This window comes from Silurus meridionalis, chromosome 21, assembly GCF_014805685.1.
Source record: "Silurus meridionalis isolate SWU-2019-XX chromosome 21, ASM1480568v1, whole genome shotgun sequence".
Lineage (NCBI taxonomy): Eukaryota > Metazoa > Chordata > Actinopteri > Siluriformes > Siluridae > Silurus > Silurus meridionalis.
This window is the reverse complement of record NC_060904.1, coordinates 15,348,951-15,367,334: the sequence shown is the minus strand read 5'-3', so window position 1 is coordinate 15,367,334 and position 18,384 is coordinate 15,348,951. Positions and strand designations below refer to the sequence as shown.

Sequence of the window (18,384 nt, the reverse complement as noted above, 5' to 3'; positions counted from 1 at the left end):
ACTAACGCCTTGTGACAAGGACTTTCTTTCGGCTTCTCCCATTAGGGGTCGCCACAGCGGATCATCCGCATGTTTGGCACGTTTTTACACTGGATGCCCCTTCAAATGCAACTCTCCCCATTTATCCAGGCTTGGGACCGGCGCTAAGGGTGGCTGGGGTTGGCTCCCTGACCGGGGATCGAACCCGGGCCGCAGCAGTGAGATCGTCGCATCCTAACCACTAGACCACCAGGGGACCTTCCCTTGTGACAAGGACAAATCTCCTTAAAATATAAGAACTTCCCAGATGATGTAAAGAAATGTGAAGGTTTTATAACAGCAAACACGGATGGGCTGTTCAAAAGCACATAGGAATCTATGCAAGTAATGGAGAGAAACTAGAATCATATTTTCTTTCACCAGAAGTGCTCAGCAGGAAGGTTTTCTGAAGTGTCTACACTCTCCCACCCGTATCCGTCTGTAAAAATACTATTTCAAGAAGAAGTGAGGGTGAGCACTGGAAGCACTTCATAAAAACAATTTTAAATCTACTTTAAAAAGTAGACGTACACAAAATTGAGCAACCTCTGGCTGCTCGTCATGTTACAGAGAAACCAGAGCAGTTTCCCACCTGTTATAAAGCACCGAAACTGGAGACTCCTTCTAAAATATTTGAAAATCATCTTGTTACTATAGCAACGAAATAATGTTTGAACAAACACTATCATAAACCTGGGATTTGATCAGTAGGATTCCAAAAAAAAATTATATCCAAAATTAATGACGACACGTCCAGAGGATAGAAACATCAAAATAAAAACCTGACATTGGACAAATGTTTGTTGTTTGTGTGTATTCAGGAAACACATGAGTTACAGCAACAGAGGTGAAAGACTCCGAGAACCAGAAGAAGATCTTTGACCTTCAGTCTGCATACTGTGAAGATATGAACTCTGAGGGATCAGTCCTCCGATCATTTCACCGAGCATTTGTGCCATTAAGAAATGTTTTATATGCAAGCAGGGTTTTAGTGTTCTGTTTTGCTTTTCTTTTGTCACAGTTGGACAAATGAAGTTATGCAAATGAATGCAATGTTTTTATTTAACCCTCAATGGACCTCAATTAAGTTGTGGAACTTTGTGAAAGTGTATATTTTTATATACGATGAATGAAGGCAAATTATGTTTTTGTGCAAATTCTACGGGAAAGAAACTGCAAAAGATTACAGTCAATGGTCCTTTAAAAAGCTTAATGACTGCTTTGGACTGTATTGGCTGACCTTTGTTTATGATGGGATGGGGAATAGGGTGTCTGCCAAATGCTGTAAATCTAAAGGGGTGAAAAGTTCAGGAATAGAAAGCACAATGGTTCTAACATTTTTAAATAAACACAATTTTAAAATTGATGGTATTTTTCTTTTTTTTTAAATGTCTGCCTTTAGTTGAAGTAAGGAAGATTCTAGCAAATGTATTTTATACGTACCGAAAAACATCAAAGGAATTTGTTTTCATGACTCATAGATACACTATATGGGCACAACAAAAAAAAAGATGTGGTTCTTCCCCAAACTGTAACCACAAACTTGGAGCTATACGATTGTGCAGGACGTCCTTGGATGCGTAAGAAGAACATTTTTCCTTCACTAGAACTAGAATCAATTTGCTCCAGCATGACGATGCCCCTGTGCACAAAGAGCGCTCCATGAATACATATGCTTTACACGGAGTGAAAGATCTCCCGCTATAGAGCTCTGACCTCAACCCAATTGAGCACATTCGGGATGAATGTAAACACGGACTACACCCGAAGAGTCCTCACAAAACCTACATCTGTCCCTGACGTTACTAACGCCCTTGTGACAAGGACTTTCTTTCGGCTTCTCCCATTAGGGGTCGCCACAGCGGATCATCCGCATGTTTGACACGTTTTTACACTGGATGCCCCTTCAAATGCAACTCTCCCCATTTATCCAGGCTTGGGACCGGCGCTAAGGGTGGCTGGGGTTGGCTCCCTGACCGGGGATCGAACCCGGGCCGCAGCAGTGAGATCGTCGCATCCTAACCACTAGACCACCAGGGGACCTTCCCTTGTGACAAGGACAAATCTCCTTAAAATATAAGAACTTCCCAGATGATGTAAAGAAATGTGAAGGTTTTATAACAGCAAACACGGATGGGCTGTTCAAAAAGCACATAGGAATCTATGCAAGTAATGGAGAGAAACTAGAATCATATTTTCTTTCACCAGAAGTGCTCAGCAGGAAGGTTTTCTGAAGTGTCTACACTCTCCCACCCGTATCCGTCTGTAAAAATACTATTTCAAGAAGAAGTGAGGGGTGAGCACTGGAAGCTCTTCAAAGCTCCACAGCCCATTTTTTTGATTCAAGTGCCTCAGTGCGCACATATTTCTGCTGTCTGTGGTCTTGCACTTATTTGCTTCACGCGTCCGGAATCGAATTGAGCCGCGGAATAATCAGCCGAAATGGATTCCTTTAATTAAAGAGCAGTTTACATGCTGCACTCAGGGTCAGTGAGCAGCTTGTTAATGATGATCTAATTCGATTTCTGATTTCCATAACGAGGTGCAATAAGCCAGAGAGTGGGCTACAAGCTGGCCTAAGTTGCTCTTTCTCCAAAACAAAGTGGTCGATGAGTCTATCTGCGGCCGCTTCCTCGTAATCTCAGCTGAAGCCTTGCTCAGGAAACCTGCAGCCAAAACACTGGCTTGCGTACAGCATACTTCAGATACACAAAGCAACTGAAGAATTTGTTTCTACCCAGTATTGGAGTAATATATATGGTTCTTCTCCCTACAGTTACCACATGGTTGGAGGAACACAGTTGTATAAAATGTCTTTGGCTGTGGCAGCAGGAGATACATGCCTGAGCAAAACAGCGCCCCCAGCGTTCCTGCCACTTCTGGAATGTGTCCTCGAAGTCTTCTTTTTCAAAGCGTGTCAAGCATCTTCTACTGTTCATGCTGGATCTCTGCAATGGTGTCAAAACGGGGACCTTTGAGCCAGATCTTTCTCTTTGGGAAGAGGTCAAAGTCTACAGGAGCCAAATCTGGTGAGTAGGGTGGGTGCGGAAGCATGTAGAAGAGCTCGATGACTGGTGAGCACACGCTCAGAAAAGATGTCTTTTGGCACACTGACTTATGAACGACGGTGCTCCCTGTGACTGTGTGTGCAGCCTTCAGAGGTCATCTGTTGGCGTGTTCCATTTTTTATTTTTATTTTGGGGAGGTGTTGTCCTTGTTCAGCCACAAAGACGTTACTGAGGTAGGTGAGGGGGCCTGGGGTGCAATCAGCATTCACAGTCATCCCAAACGTGTTCAATAGGGATGAGGTTCACTCGAAGATCTTTCACTCAAACCCATGTAAAGCATGTCTTCATGGAACTGGCTTTGTGTACATCGTGCTGGGAGAGATTTGGCTCTCCAAGTTCATGTGAAGGGTAAATTTAATGCTAGTGCTTCCAAACATTCTATACTATTGTGTGCCTCTGACTTTGTGGATATGGTAACAGTTTGGGAATGAATCACATATGGCCGGAAAGAGTCAGGTTTCCCGAAACTCTTGTTCAGATACTGTACTGTACTGTTCAGATACTTTGGGGAGCAAAAGAAAATCGTTGAAACGTACTATAATACGAAGTATCGCATTTAATGATTTGCTGTATAACCTCGTGCAGCACAGATCGAGCGAGCAACTCGGCTCGGAAGCTCTGTGATGGCAGAACAGGGATTGCAAGAGCCACCTGACTAGAGGCTGATAAGGACTGAGAATGGTTTAGTCATCACAGGACGAATTCGCCACAAATAAACAGAGTGTAAACATGCACAAGCTTCTGGCTGAATTCATTACTCAAACCCTTTGGGATTCTGCTTGTACCAAGGAGGTTTTTTTCCCCCTCCAGCACAATGAAGTCCAGTTTTTTCTCGGTCAAGTAAGAATTTAACATTTTGACATTTAAAAAAAGCTTGTTTTGTTCGATGATCAAATTTACAGGCTCCTGATATATAATTTTATTTACCGATAGGTCATAAATAGACACAGAACACACCGGCTACATACACGTCTTAAAAGCAAAGCTTCTTTTTATTGCAATTAGTAGTGAAAGATACACTTCAATCTAAGGCAAAGCAACACTAAAAGGCCATCAGAGAAAGTTACAAAACATACATAAGAAATACTTTTAAAAGTAAAATAAAAAGACCCCTTGGTGTAGCAACACAGAGATTGAGAGAGAGACAAAGAAGGGAGGGGGGAGGACAGATTCATGGAGCTCCCGGACTTGAAACATTCATGAAGAACGTCCTTGAGACCCCCGAGCTGAAGGACAGTCCTGAAGGACACTTAGCTGAAAGAGTGCATACTTTGGTTCCTCTAGGGATAAACGTTATGCTTTGAAGGTATCGTGGAGTTCAGCGTCCCGTGCCGTGGACAGACACGAAAGACGGAGCATTTTGAGTCGATTAAAGGTACTTTATTTTTTTTTTTGCCGATCTGCTAACTCGAGACGCCAGACAGCGCCCGTAGTCATCGTTAGGAATGCTGGAGACGTTTATTAGTAAACGACTGTTTGTAAACAATCCACAAATTCAGGAACAGTTGTGCATGTGCGTTACTCTTCATGCAGGAACTCCACCGGGGCTGCATGTCTCTGTCCCCCTTGTGTAAAAAACGAACGAATGGCCGAAGACGAGACCTGGGACTGATGACGAGACGGTGGTATCGAGCTGCGAGCCGTCAGATCGGGACTGTCTTTATCGTGCTGGACTGGAGGAGCCGGACGCTGGACGAGTTGTACATTTTCACACGTGGGGAGTTGCACAGTTAGTGGTTTATAAGACGCGACTGCAAGTTAGCATACTTCTCTATACAAACTAAGGCATTTTAATAAACAGAACCCCCCCCCAAAATAAAGGGGAAAAGAAAAAAAAAAGGGAAAACAAATATTCGACAACAGTTAAGGCTGAGGCTCATGTCACCCGAGTGGAATGGGACTCGTTTTTACTTCCTGCTCGCTCCTTAAATGGCTCTGGCACAAAAGACTCTACGACACGACTCGACTCGAGCACACGACTACGAACTCCCCACCCTCCCCTTCCCAAAAGCAGGGGAACCTTTATGGCTGGAGTTTAGCAGCTCTGGGTTTGAAACACGTCAGCTTTGCTTTATTGTATTATCAGTGTGGTTCTCTGTTCCCTAAAACAGAAAATAAGCAGCATTAGAAAGGGTTGGAGTCTGGGCTGGAGCAGATCCCTTTCCTTAGTGTCAGTTTAGTCATTAACACCTAAAATGCATGTACTAATAACCAATTATTTGTCACTTTTTAATCAGGATGAGACTCTTTAACCGGTCCATCTTATTGAGTAAGTACATTTCAAACAAGAAGGCAATCCCACGATTCTGTTCACTAGGTGAAAATTCCACTAAGGAGAAACATGGCAGACGGAGTAGATGCTCTGCCTGAGGAACAACTTGGTGTAACTTGGTTAAATACTTGATCTTTAACAACGGTCGATGCTTTATTGAATTATTATTATTATATACCCTATTTAGACTAAAGTATCTGGACACCTGACGTTTCCAACCATGTGGCTCTTCTAACAAAGTTGGGGACGCACAATGTCTATGTATGCTGTAGAATTCAATTTTCCTTTCACTTGAACTAGAAGACTCAAAACTGTTCCAGCATGACAACACCTGTGCACAAAACCAGCTCCATGAAGATATGCTTTACATGGGTTTGAGTGGAAGATCCACCTCTATAGAGCTCTGACCTCAACCCTATCATACATGTTTGGGATGAACTGATTGCACTCCAGGCCTTCTCACCTCTCCAACATCAGTACTTGACAAACACTTTCTCAGTGGAGGATCTCCAAAATCTAATGAAACATCTTCCCAGAATAGTGGCTAAAAGCAAACAGGGACTAAATATGAATGGGATGTTCATACACTGTATGGACAAATGTATTGGAACACCTGAACTTTCCTGTCATATGTGGTTCTTCTCCAAACTGTTACCACAAAGCTGGGGGTACGCAAATCTATAGGTCTTTGGGTGCGATATAATAAAATTAGGTATTCGATTGAACTTGGAAACTTGAACCTGTTCCAGCATGGCAATGCCCCTGTGTACAAAGTGAGCACCATGAAGATATGGTTTACATGGTTTGGAGAGGATCTGGCCTGCTATAGAGCTCTGATCTCATCCCAACACCTTTGGGATGAATTTGAACGCTGACTGCACCCCAGGTCTCCTCACCTTCATCAGTAGCTGACTTTACTAACACCCTCATGGCTGATATCAAGTGGAAGTAAAATCAAGTGGAACATCTTCCCAGAAGAGTGGAGGGAATTATAAGAGCAAATTGGGGACTAAATGTGAAAAAGAAAAACTTCATAACACACACATGACCAGGTGTCCACACACTTTTGGCAATATAGTGTAGGTGTCCATATAGTATGATAGAAATTTTGAGTATCAGCTCTCTGACGGTAATATAATAATTCCACTATATTTCAACTTGCTAAATCAACAGTACCCTAAGAACAACTTCCTGTCCATTATCACCTTCAGTGTTTAAATATCTGTCCAAAATCCAGTCCTGATAACTTCTCTCACTGATTCTATGTTTGTGAACTGTATTATTGTAACTAAAAGTGCTTATTTTGTTCAAAACAAAATCGTAAGATTGCCTTTTCCATATGCAGGTCAAACTAAGGAAGTCCAATAAAAAGAAAGTAGAAACATATAACACAGGAGTATTGTTTTATACCTGCCCATGATAATAATACTGTCAGTGTGATCATGTATAATGATATGAATGTTCTTTCTACTCTCCAGGATGTAAAACTGAGCACCGGATACCACCCCGGGGAACCAGACGAATTCTGGGAGACTGGTTTTCAAAAGAAATCGGCTCTTCAGCGTAGGATCTGAAGAGCTCTCGTCTAAGTGTATTTGTGTGGGATGTGGAACTCTTTTCTGCCCGGACCCTCCCCCCTTTTAATGCTGCTTACTATGCGGACACTCCAGCCGCACTTAACAAGCTTTTAATAAATACACCATAAAATATTTCGCATATATATTTCGAATATATTATGAGAAAAAAAAAATTAAATAAGACAAAAAAATGAAAAGTTGGCTCAATAAACAGAAAGAAGTGTTAAAGAGACACTCACACATACACACACACACACAAAAAGAACACTTCTTACAATTATAACTACTCAAATAGTTAAGAATAATAAATGTCAGGCATTAAGTCTAGCACTGATACTGTAATCAAAGCAATGTTTGCAGTTGAACTCGTTTAGTTAGCATTTGCAGCATACCAAGGTCAGTGAGGTGCAGTGTTATTTTTTTCCGAGATCTCTTAAGATGTAAGAGGTATTTTCCTACCGGACCGACACCCACCCATGTCAAGTGACTGATTGGGTCTTGACCCTAATACTCGAGGTCAAAAGCGAAGGTAATAAAATAAGACTCGAATGATATTAGAAGGTTCATTCTGTAGGGCATTGCACGATTGCTGACCGAACCACCTGAAACGACCTTAAAACCAGAGGGGAGGGGCCAAGCATGAACATCTGGACTGTCAATCAGCCATATTAAATTAAGTAGCTGTTCCAATAAAATCACGACTTATAGTATTGTAATTAATTGTTTTGTTTTTATAGGGTGGTGGTGGTGTGGGGGGGAGATTACTTAAACTATACATGCTGCTGCGGTGCACTCTTGCGCCACCTGGTGGGCAGGGCTAATTGGCAGGCATACAGTATAATGAATAGTGAGACTGCACTACCTTTGATGTGCAAACATTGCCCGTTACAGCCACCACATCAACGCAACCTCCTCCTACACCGGATGCCCGGATAATGACGATTATTTTGTCCGGCATATAATCAGGAAAAAAAAAAAAACAATCAGGAAGCAAGCACGTCTTTAGTTCTTGTTTAGTTGGCAGCATTTAAAGTGCTGTGCTGGACCTTTTTCTTCGTGTCAGACTATGTACCGACTCCCCCTCCTCAGCACTTTCCCCGCTGGTCCTGACACAAAACCCAGAGCTCAATAACATATATATATATTTATATTTTATATATATACTCGGCATATATCATCGTTACAACAGAAAATACACAGAGACTTCACCGTGCCTCATTATTCAGATCAAAATGTGTAAATGAAAGCTTGTGCATGAGTCTGCATGTGTGCAAGTTATGATAACGAAAACGATTTGATCTGTCTCTTAAATTCGGATTCTTCAGCACCGTCATGAGGAAAGGCACTTTCTAAAGGACTTTAACCGCTTTTGGCTCCGCACGTTTTTACACCGAAACACTGGAAAAGTGGGCAAAAGGGTTCGGAGCATGCGGTTCGAGTCGACTTCGGTCCTCACAAAAGGATAGCAAAAAAAATATATAAACCTGTCAGCCAGCACGCCGAAGGAAAACCAGAATACAACTGCTACACACCGAGCACCGTCCGGTCCGTCATGCTACACAGCTTTGTTCCGAACATCTGCTACCAGAACGTTCCTCAAATACCAATTTGGAAATACTCGACACGTTGGGACAAAACCGAAGATCTCCGATAGTGGTTCCGTTATTTTAAGGGATACGATTTAAGCACTGGATGGGATTATCAGATTCGGTCATGTCTTTTATGCTGTGAATGTGTGGTGCTGAAATTGAACACAGATCTTATACGCGGACATTGGACATGAAATTGCCCTAAAGCACACCGACATGCTTGTGATGATTTCTAATGACCTGCAACGAAGCTTACATTGAGCAGGTTCCATTATTCACTATTGGTACAACCGGGACTAGAAGAATCAGTGTTGTTTTGAAAATGAGAGAAGGGATTGGTACAAAAAAATCTTTAGACACTACACTGGATCACCTGATTAGATGGTGATGCATTCAAGCTCACTGGGATGCTTAACTTTAGCACATGCACTATCATCTCTGCTTGAAGATGCTTCAGACACAAAGGACAGCCTTGAAATCACATTCTTAGTTTCTACATAACAATCTTGCAATGTTACCACTCGTCTATAGTATTTAGGAACATCAGAAAGTCAGTACAATTCAATTTTTTTTTTGTCGAGGAAATAATTTAAAAACAAACAAACAAAAAAAAAAAAAGTTATAAATACGTCACCTCAGGATTGGAAAGAAAGTCAAATTTTTCCAGTAATAAAAATCGATAAACGCCATTATGGGAACCGTTTAACCTTGACGTGAACTGGTTTGAGGTTAACGCATCATAGGTACCACGTTTGTCCTCTTCAGCACGCCTAATCGAACACAATCCAAACATAAGTCTGCTCTAACAGAAAGAGATATGTAGCCAGCACCATTTGCACAATCTATGTTCCCACCCTCACATCAAAATCTCTGTAGCGTGCGCCATAAATGACGCACTGAATAGCACCAAGCTTTATTTAGCTTTAATTAGTGCAGGTTACTGTCCCCTCTGCCTACAAAACGGCTCGTGCTTCAGAAGGGGTGAGAGAGCCTGCGAGTACAACTCCATACTGCCCTCTACTGGCGAAAAGAGTAATCACCTTGCTCTCTCTCTCTAGTCCTCGAAGGAACCCCGAAGCACGCCGTCAGTCTCGTCAAAGGAACCTGAACAATAGCAGCTAGATCCTGATCAGAAGTGGCAGGCGATGGTATACAACGTTTCTGCTGAGCAGGATTAAAAAGCTGGGAGGGCTACAAGCCCATAAAGGACTCGTGCTGAATCCAAAGACGACCTAAAGGCCACGCAATACTGATCAGTGAAAGAAAGTCTTAACGTTGTTCCATCACAAAACCGAAGTTTAAGAACAGAGCATGGCTTTCTGCAATTGAATAAAGTTGTGGCCTCTGAACCTTATTAGAACGCACAACTCCAGCTAAATTGCGTGCTTGGGCATCGTAATGCACTGCATTAACCGTTTTCTTAAAATCCTTATTTAAAAGAAGAAGAAAAAAAAACCCTTCTAGAAAATATTCCTTTTCTAAAACCAGGCACTTGATTTGAACCCTCATTAGAGAGATCTTTTTTTTTTCTTTTTTTTTTTTAACTATGCGCATTACATCTGTAAAAGTGCCGGACGTACAAGTTTTCCACCTAATATTCTCCAACCCTCCATCCCCTATTCATTTTCCTCACATTCTCATCCCCAATTCCATTCTCACATGATCCTGAAAGCTGTACTCTACATAGGCGCTGATCAATTATTGCACTAAAACCAGAATATCACAATCTGTCCTATAACATGGCCTCTACTTGGTTTTTAAAACAAAAAAAGAAACAAAAAAAAAAAAAAAAAAAAAACAGAACACAGGGGGGAAAAAAAAATTCTAAATTCATCTAAGACTGCAAATAAATACAGGGAGCAATTAAAAATAAAACCAAACAAGACAAAACTACAATTTAATACACAAACATTTAAAAAAAAAAAAAAAAAAAAAAAAAAAGATCACTTTGCATTGTAGTAAATGTGAAAGCTCAGTGATCCGGATCACCGCAAAAAGACTGACTCGGCACTCGGGAAACGAGAAAGAAAGAAAAAAAAAAAAAAAACCTCTAAGGAACAAGAAAAAAACAAAACTTTGTAATAATATCTGGCCCTAATGGGTGGCACTTATAATTATAAATTGTGTGAACATTATATATATTCCTAAAGTATAATTCAAAACGACTGATGCTCGTCAGTCGAGCAGAAGACGAACCACCCCGTCCCTTTCCTGACTCCTGTCGCCTTTTCTTGGATGTCGTTCGGCAAAAACTGGGCGGTCAAAGTGCTGCTGTTACAACCATGAGGTAAACAAATTAAGCAGACAGACGAGGGGTGGAGTTGGGGGAACTCCCTTCTTTTGTTTGGTGCAGGGGTCACCTTCCTCCGAAATAAATAAATAAAATAACGTGGTTGGCTGGTTTAATATTGCATAACAGTGCTGAGTTTTGGGTGTGGGATATAAAGCAGGTGTGAGCTATCAGGCCTGATTTGGGATTTGACGAGACCCTCCGAACTACACCCCACCAAACCCCCAAACCCCCACCCCGCTTCTGCCGCACAGTGTCAGGTCCGCAATTAGGAGGAGGTGTGTGGGCGAGCGAGTGGGATGAATCAGGGCTCTCAGGCGAAGTACATGGTCCTCAGGGTGTCGTGGTGAATCTGCACAGCTTTGGCCAGAGCCTGGGGGTCTCGGCCGTTACTTTGACCAGAGACGTGGCTTCCCTCGGCACTGGAAAAAAAAAGGGTAGAAAGAAAGAGACAGACAGTCAGATTAGTTTTTTGTTAATATATAAAATTCTCCAAACGAAGTCAGAACGTTAGGTAGCAAATGCCCCTCACCTATCGTGCTCTTTGTCCACTAGGTGGTAGCGGGCACGGAAGGCCACCAGGTGGGCGTAGTAGGCAGGTGCGGGGATCGAGACGGAGCGTGTGCAGCGCACATACGTGTGGCACAGCTGGTAAGTGAGCAGCTGGAACTCGTCGGCTGTGAAGCAGTTGTCGTCCCACAGCACGTGGTAGTGAGACGGACGACTTGTGCCCTGGTGGAGAAAATGTGAATAGATTATATTAATTGATCAATATACTTGATTCAGTATAAGAGATAGAATTATGCCTGTCAACAAGGGGAAAATAATTCTGATGTATTTGACATCAAATGATGTGTAGGGATTACAGTGTGTGCTAAGAACTATATAAAGCTTGACATGTATAGAATCTGGTGAACAGCTTCAGGACCAATATACACAGATCAGGCATAACATTTTGACCACCTGCCTAATATTGTGTTGGTCCCCCTTTTTGCTGATAATTTAGTCCTGACTTATCGAGCATTAATTGCATTAAATTCTTCAGCAATTTGAGCTGTTTACCACTGTTCCTTCCTTGGACCACTTTTGATAAATACTGGCCACTGCAGACCAGGAACAGCCCACAAGAGCTGCAGTTTTGGAGATGCTCTGACCCAGACGTCTAGACGTCACAATTTATGCTCGCCCATTTTTCCTGCTTCTAACACGTCAACATTAAAGAACAAAATGTTCACTTGCTTTCTAATATATTCCACCAACTAACAGGAGTAATGATGAAGAGATAATCAGTGTTCTTCACTTAACCGCTAATAACGTCAAGAAGTTATGCCTGGTCGGTGTATGTGAGCACAAACTGCACTCCAGAATCCAGTTTTGCAAACATCACTCTGCTTTGTTACCTTGTTTATCTGGTTTTAAAATCTCTAAGGCTTCAGGGCAATTTATTCTTACCAGGCAAAACACACAACAAAATCCATTTAACTTTACTATTGTGTAGTTTTCGTCTTTTTTGTTGCCTGAGAACCACCGGGGCTATCTAAAGCAACCAAAGAGTTGTATTATTCCTGAACTTTCCACAGAGAGAGCACATGTTAAACATGACATTATAGGCTGACTTCTTTAGTGAGAATTTGATTAAACCTATTCAATTCAGGTGACCTGTCAAAGTACAATGCAAGTATATAACACTCTCAGAAAGCTCTATTGTTGGGAGCGTACTAAAATTACCCTTTTCACACCCACAATGCACTGCAGCAGGTGATTGTTAACAACAAGCAACGTTAAACGTGAAGGTTTATTTCAAGTCTGGATCGGCGAGCCAGAAAATAATCTACAGGACACCACAAAAAAAAAAAATTACAGAAAGTTTCTTTTGCTTTATTTTTCAGGCTTGTTTTGAACAAACAACCTTTCTGAACTGGTAGAGACTTTTGCAACTAGTTAAGCAGTGACAGCTGGTTATAATTAGTGGAGCAAACGGCATACTGATTCACTCGCTCAAAACAAAGCGTGACAGAAGGGAGCGCTTAAAGGCGATTCCGTTCAGCCTCTAAAGCGATCCCCTCCGCACCGACGTCTAGTTGAAGGACTTGTGTGTACCTGTATTCCAGCATGGCTGCAGAGGTAAAAGTCGAACTCGTAAGGGTGTGTAATGTCCGTGTCGACAGTCGTACCAGCAGGAATGTTCCCGCTGCGTCCCACCTGCGAACAACATTCGTATTGCCATGTATTAAAAACAAAAAAAAATAATTGCCATAACATTTTTTTTTTTTTACTCATTAATTATCAATTTCCAGATGGAATCCGTGACACAAACAGTTGCAGTTTTATGTACAGAGGTTACCGAATAAAAACCTGGACTATTATCATCTTTTTATTTTATTTTTTCCCCAATTACAGCTTGATTTCTTTTGAAAAGAGTGAACAGGGAATGTAAATATCCTAAATCCCACCTTAGAGCTCCATTCTCTTTTGTATTATCAGTGTTAAGCTTCATCAACCGGTCGATTTAGCAATTTGAAAGAACTCGCTCTCTATCAGAGGTTTCAGCCTTTCTAGTGGCTCTAATACACTCTGTCAAAATAAAGCCATTGCTCGAGTCTCTTTGGTGTGTCTTAAATTTTATTTTTTATAATTACAGGCTGTAAACAAACGTGTCAATGAGTGTAATTAAGCATGCGGCTGATAGAGAGACAGTAGGAATGAGTGAAATGATGCCCATCTAAACATCTACAAATCCATGTGCACCTGGTGTGGAGATGATCTGATGAATAATATGTATAACGTGTGTCTTGTAGCGGGAGCTTCTCAATATTGCAGCCTGGCATCAATGACTACAGGTCAAATTTTATAGGCCTGAAGGTCAACACACTTTTTATCTGACGTCTATATTAATAATTATTTTTATCATGTCCTTGCAACTCGAAATAATGTGTGATGTGACAGAAACCATGATGATAGGTGATAGGTCAAATCCGAGCGTCTGTGTGCAAGCTCACCCTCTCGTTGCGGTCGGCGCAGAACAGGCGGGTGTGGTGGCGTTTCTGCACCACGATGTAGGTGATGCCCGGCTGATACTCCTTCTCCAGGCTAATGCAGGCCTCCCTGATAGCCAGCAGTTCATAATACAGCACCTGAAGCCATGCATACACACGCAATTGTTTGTCACACAGTTTTCTCTTTATCTTGTCATACTGGGCAAAGCTGGACAGTTTTGCGTTGTGCCACATTGCTGGTTTAATTGGGAATGCTGTTAAAAGATGCCTCATGGATATAAGAAAATGCAGTTGTTGAAAAATTGATCACTGACCTGCCTGAACTGGCCCTCAGACACACCGTCCCTGTAGAAGATGATTCGAGTTGGTTTGTATCTGGTGGACTTGTAGAACTGGATAAGGAGCTCACGTACCATGGAGGCCAAGTCCTGGATTACTTCCTGCCGTGGCCTCTGTACCCGCACAGTGGCGCAGTACCGACTGGGATGGGCGTCCATACTGCCTACCACCTACGGAGAAGGAGACGGAGAGATAAAAGACATGAAGACACAGGAATTACTGGAAAGTAAAGATAGAAAAAAAAGATGATGAAGCACGCAGTGAAAAGACGACGGAACCACTCACGGCAGCGATGGATGGCTTTTTCCCGTCTCCAGCAGGAGGGTGTGTGACATCTGCACCAAGGAAGATCACGGGCTGCTGGAACACTGACGGCCTGAAGAACAAACGCACACATTTGCCATGGTATTTTTGTGAGAACTTAAAACCGAAGTGAACAACGAATCCTGTCCTCTTCCCCCGCAGGAACACTATGGACATGCCGATAAATCACGCACTACCTGTTCGTACCTGAACACACAGTTCACACACGCTCACCTCCACCCACACACTTACACTGGCGTCTCTTCCTTTCTGCGTTTCATGATCTGTCTGTCTCTTATTCTCTCTTTATCCTCTTATAGACAGCTCATTCAGTACTGTCTCCTTTTTTGCATGTGCCTCTTCTATTCGCTCCATTTCTCTCCCTCTGTCTAGCTTTCTCTACATGTCTCTCTCTGCACATCTGTACACTTCTCCCTCTGCCCTCCCACACATACGTCTCTCTCTTTCTCTCTAAAATCAGTTCTCACCGTTGATGTGGTACCAGGATGTTGTTGATGCCGCCGAGTTTGACGTTGATCTTTAGACAGAGGTTGGAGAGCGTCTGCGGTGACGTCTTGACCACGTTCTTCACCTGCACGCACTGAGTGGCCATTCCTAAAAGAGTGTCTCCTACACGCTTTACCTCCGCTACACACACACACACACACACACACACACACACACACACACACACACACACACACACACACACACACACGGAGTGTCACTTTCGGAGGACTTTTATTTGTTTTATAAAATATCAATAACACAAATTTCTCTATAAGGAACCAGAGATTATTTTTGAAGTCTTTCATTAAAAAAAAATAAAAAAATATCAGGGATGATTTCAGTTCATGGTTCATAGTTTAAAACACTGTTTTAGTTCCTGTTATGTGTTGTGCTGAACATTTTTCATTGAACAGGTTCAAATCTACAGGGGTTTTGTAGGGATAATTTTTAACATTACAGAGATAATGTAAAAATTATATACAGTATTATGTTATATTATATATATAAAACATATACAACGATCAGGCATAACATTATGACATTATAACATTATGAGCGTTGAAGTGAATAACACTGATTATCTCTTCATCATGGCACCTGTTAGTGGGGGTGAGATATTTATTAGGCAGCAAGTGAACATTTTGTCATCAAAGTTGATATTATAAGCAGGAAAAATGGGCAAGGGTAAGGATTTGAGTGAGAAAAATTGTGACGTTTAGACGACTGAGTCAAAACATCTCCAAAACTGCAGCTCTTGTGGGATGTTCTTAGTCTGCAGTGGTCAGAATATCAAAAGTGGTCCAAGGTAGGAACAGTGGTGAACCGGCGACAGGTTTATAAGTGAATGAGGCTACGTAGGGAGCGAAAGCTGGCCCATGTGGTCCGATCCAAAAGACGAGCTCCTGTAGCTCATATTACTGAAGAAGTTCATGTTGTAATGCTCAAAAGGGGTCCGGACTGTTTTGGCAGCAAAAAAGGGGACCAACACAATATTAGGCAGGTGGTCATAATGTTATGCCTGATTGGTGTATAATATATTAAATATATATAAACACTTCTTCAAACCATTAATGGACAGACTGCTATCAGAAAAGTGTTGTGATTTTGTGTACCATAAACAGGTGTTTTCCCGGGCAGGATGACGATGATGAGCTGCAGGCCGGCGTAGGTGTTCTTGAGGTGCCTGAACATGGGCTCCACGCTGTCGGCTCCTTGTGCGTACTTACAGAAACACGGCTGGCCCTGGATGGGCATCCCGGCGTCCTTCGAGATCTTGCGCAGCTGATCTGTAAACCCCTAAAAGACAAGAAAAAGTGAGTACGAGACAGAACCGATCGTTCAGAACATGACGCCGTGTTACTGACAGCACTGAGACCGTCTTCGATTAGAGCGGAGACGGAGGACGTACTTAAGGATCTCCTCTCGGCACTGCCTCTGCGTGGCGAAGCACGCGATGGCCCACATCTTGATCTCTACGCCGGTGTGAAATTGTTTTCCTCGCATGTCCCACACGCCATGACTGGGCGTGGCCACGGTCCGATTCTGCAAGAAAAGCACAAGGTTGATCTGCTGCATGCTGGTTCAAAAGCACACACACACACACACACACACACACACACACACACACACACACACACACACACACACACACACACACACACACACACACACACACACACACGTATGGAGAAATACTACTTTATACTGTTCCAAAGAAGAATTCAAATTGCTTTAACAAATTTAACATTAGATTAAATACAAAAATATAAATATATTTTATATATAAATAAATAACAAAAAGAAACTAGAAACATGAAAAAGTCACCGCCATGCATTTGTAACTACTTGATTTTTTTTTTTTACGTTTTTTAAATAATTAGCAATTATATAACACTCAAATTAATAATATTATAATAAGATAATTTGAATCCGACTTAAGTTTCATTGTGTTCAGACAATTATTCAAAACTCTCCATTTTACTATTCGTTTAATGTGTTGGAGTGCTGTGAAATGTCAGGAAGTATCGGATGTTAAAATCCAAAGCTACTTTAAAATAATAAAAAATAGAAATTAGCTTCGGGTTAACTCCAAATGGGGATCGTCATCTGCCCTCATATACAAGAGAAATTGTCTTGACATTGAACGTCCTACACTATCAAAGTAAAAACAATTGATTCTTGACTCATGACAGAAATGATGGTGAATTGCTGACTAATGGCCGCTGGGTAACAGTCAGTGGAATTAGTCCGACCCTATCACAGTGAGATGGTTATTGTTCAACACACACGTAGTTCACACCAGCAGAGGTTAGAAACGGGGTTAGTTCCTCCAGTGGAGGGCCAGACAGGCAGACGAACAAAGAGAAATGAGCGTGATTTAAAGGAAGGGTACCAGAAAGTTCTCTGAGCTCACCCTGCCCCCGTACTGCAGCATGGGCGCGGGCAACACCCGACCTGTCACGTGAGCCATCTCGTCCCGAACTTTGAACTGGAACTCCTGAACGAACGGGTCGGCCTCGTAGTTGGCGCTGCGTACCTGTAAGGGGGGAAAAAAAAAAAAAAAGACAGGGAAGAATAAGTATGAAGAGAACAAGATATGATGAATTGAACAGAAGAGAAATAAAGCAAAGAAAAAAGAAGCGAAGAAAGAGAAGAAAAGAAGCTGCAAAAAAAAACCAAAAACAAACGTAGACCTCAAAACACTTAAAAAGCGTTCTTCTGAAAAGCATTCTGTCCCCTGATAGAACATTTTGTTTGAAACCAAACATCGAAGGATTCTTCTAAGAATCGCGTCCACAAAGTGGGGACATTTTGTACGCCGGCGATGTCTGGTTCATTACGCCCACGGCCCATTTCACACTGTTACCTACTAAAGGAATCGACTGACAAAAAAAAACAAGCATCTTTTTCATTTCAACAAAATGCATTTGATCGACCCTCAATATGTTCGGTGTTTGAATCTGGCTAACAAGTAAAATAACAATGAAATATTACAGCATAGTGTTCTAGTATTGCACAAGTCACATGACAAGGTAATCAACTCAAAAAGCCATAGATTTACATATGAGAATATAAAATTTTATACATTTACATACATTTTTATATAAAAGACTCACTAACGTGGCTTCGAATTGCATAGCTGGTGCGAGTTCCTGCAATGTTATACACTGATTACACTGCAAAGATTATATTGACTTTTTTTTTCTTCAATTGAACGCAATGCAAATTAAGTAGAACAAAAGTAATGGCACACTTCAGAACAGGAAGAGGAGATAAGATCTGTCGGTGGTAGCTGACACGACGCTCTGGCTGAGCTGAATTACTGGAAGCCGTGGTTAACCGGGTTAGTCATTTTGCCGCTCTCGGCTCAGTGAGCTTTTTTTTGTTTGTTTTGTCGGTGAAAATGCAAATCAGGTTGGCGT

General features: G+C 41.9%; 1 protein-coding gene across 1 annotated transcript in view; it reads right to left on the bottom strand.

Annotated features, from left to right (window-relative positions):
* Nucleotides 1–4,059: 4,059 nt before the first annotated feature.
* LOC124403692 (protein argonaute-3) overlaps nt 4,060–18,384 on the bottom strand; it is a 35,484-nt gene continuing 21,159 nt past the window's right edge. The window contains exons 10-19 of the mRNA XM_046877402.1: nt 17,355–17,498; nt 16,370–16,504; nt 16,075–16,258; nt 14,941–15,100; nt 14,435–14,525; nt 14,125–14,319; nt 13,814–13,948; nt 12,915–13,016; nt 11,347–11,546; nt 4,060–11,236 (exon numbers count right to left, since the gene is read on the bottom strand). Of these exons, the coding sequence (XP_046733358.1) occupies nt 11,128–11,236; nt 11,347–11,546; nt 12,915–13,016; nt 13,814–13,948; nt 14,125–14,319; nt 14,435–14,525; nt 14,941–15,100; nt 16,075–16,258; nt 16,370–16,504; nt 17,355–17,498 (1,455 nt within the window). The 3' untranslated portion in view covers nt 4,060–11,127. The remainder of the gene's footprint in view (nt 11,237–11,346; nt 11,547–12,914; nt 13,017–13,813; nt 13,949–14,124; nt 14,320–14,434; nt 14,526–14,940; nt 15,101–16,074; nt 16,259–16,369; nt 16,505–17,354; nt 17,499–18,384) is intronic.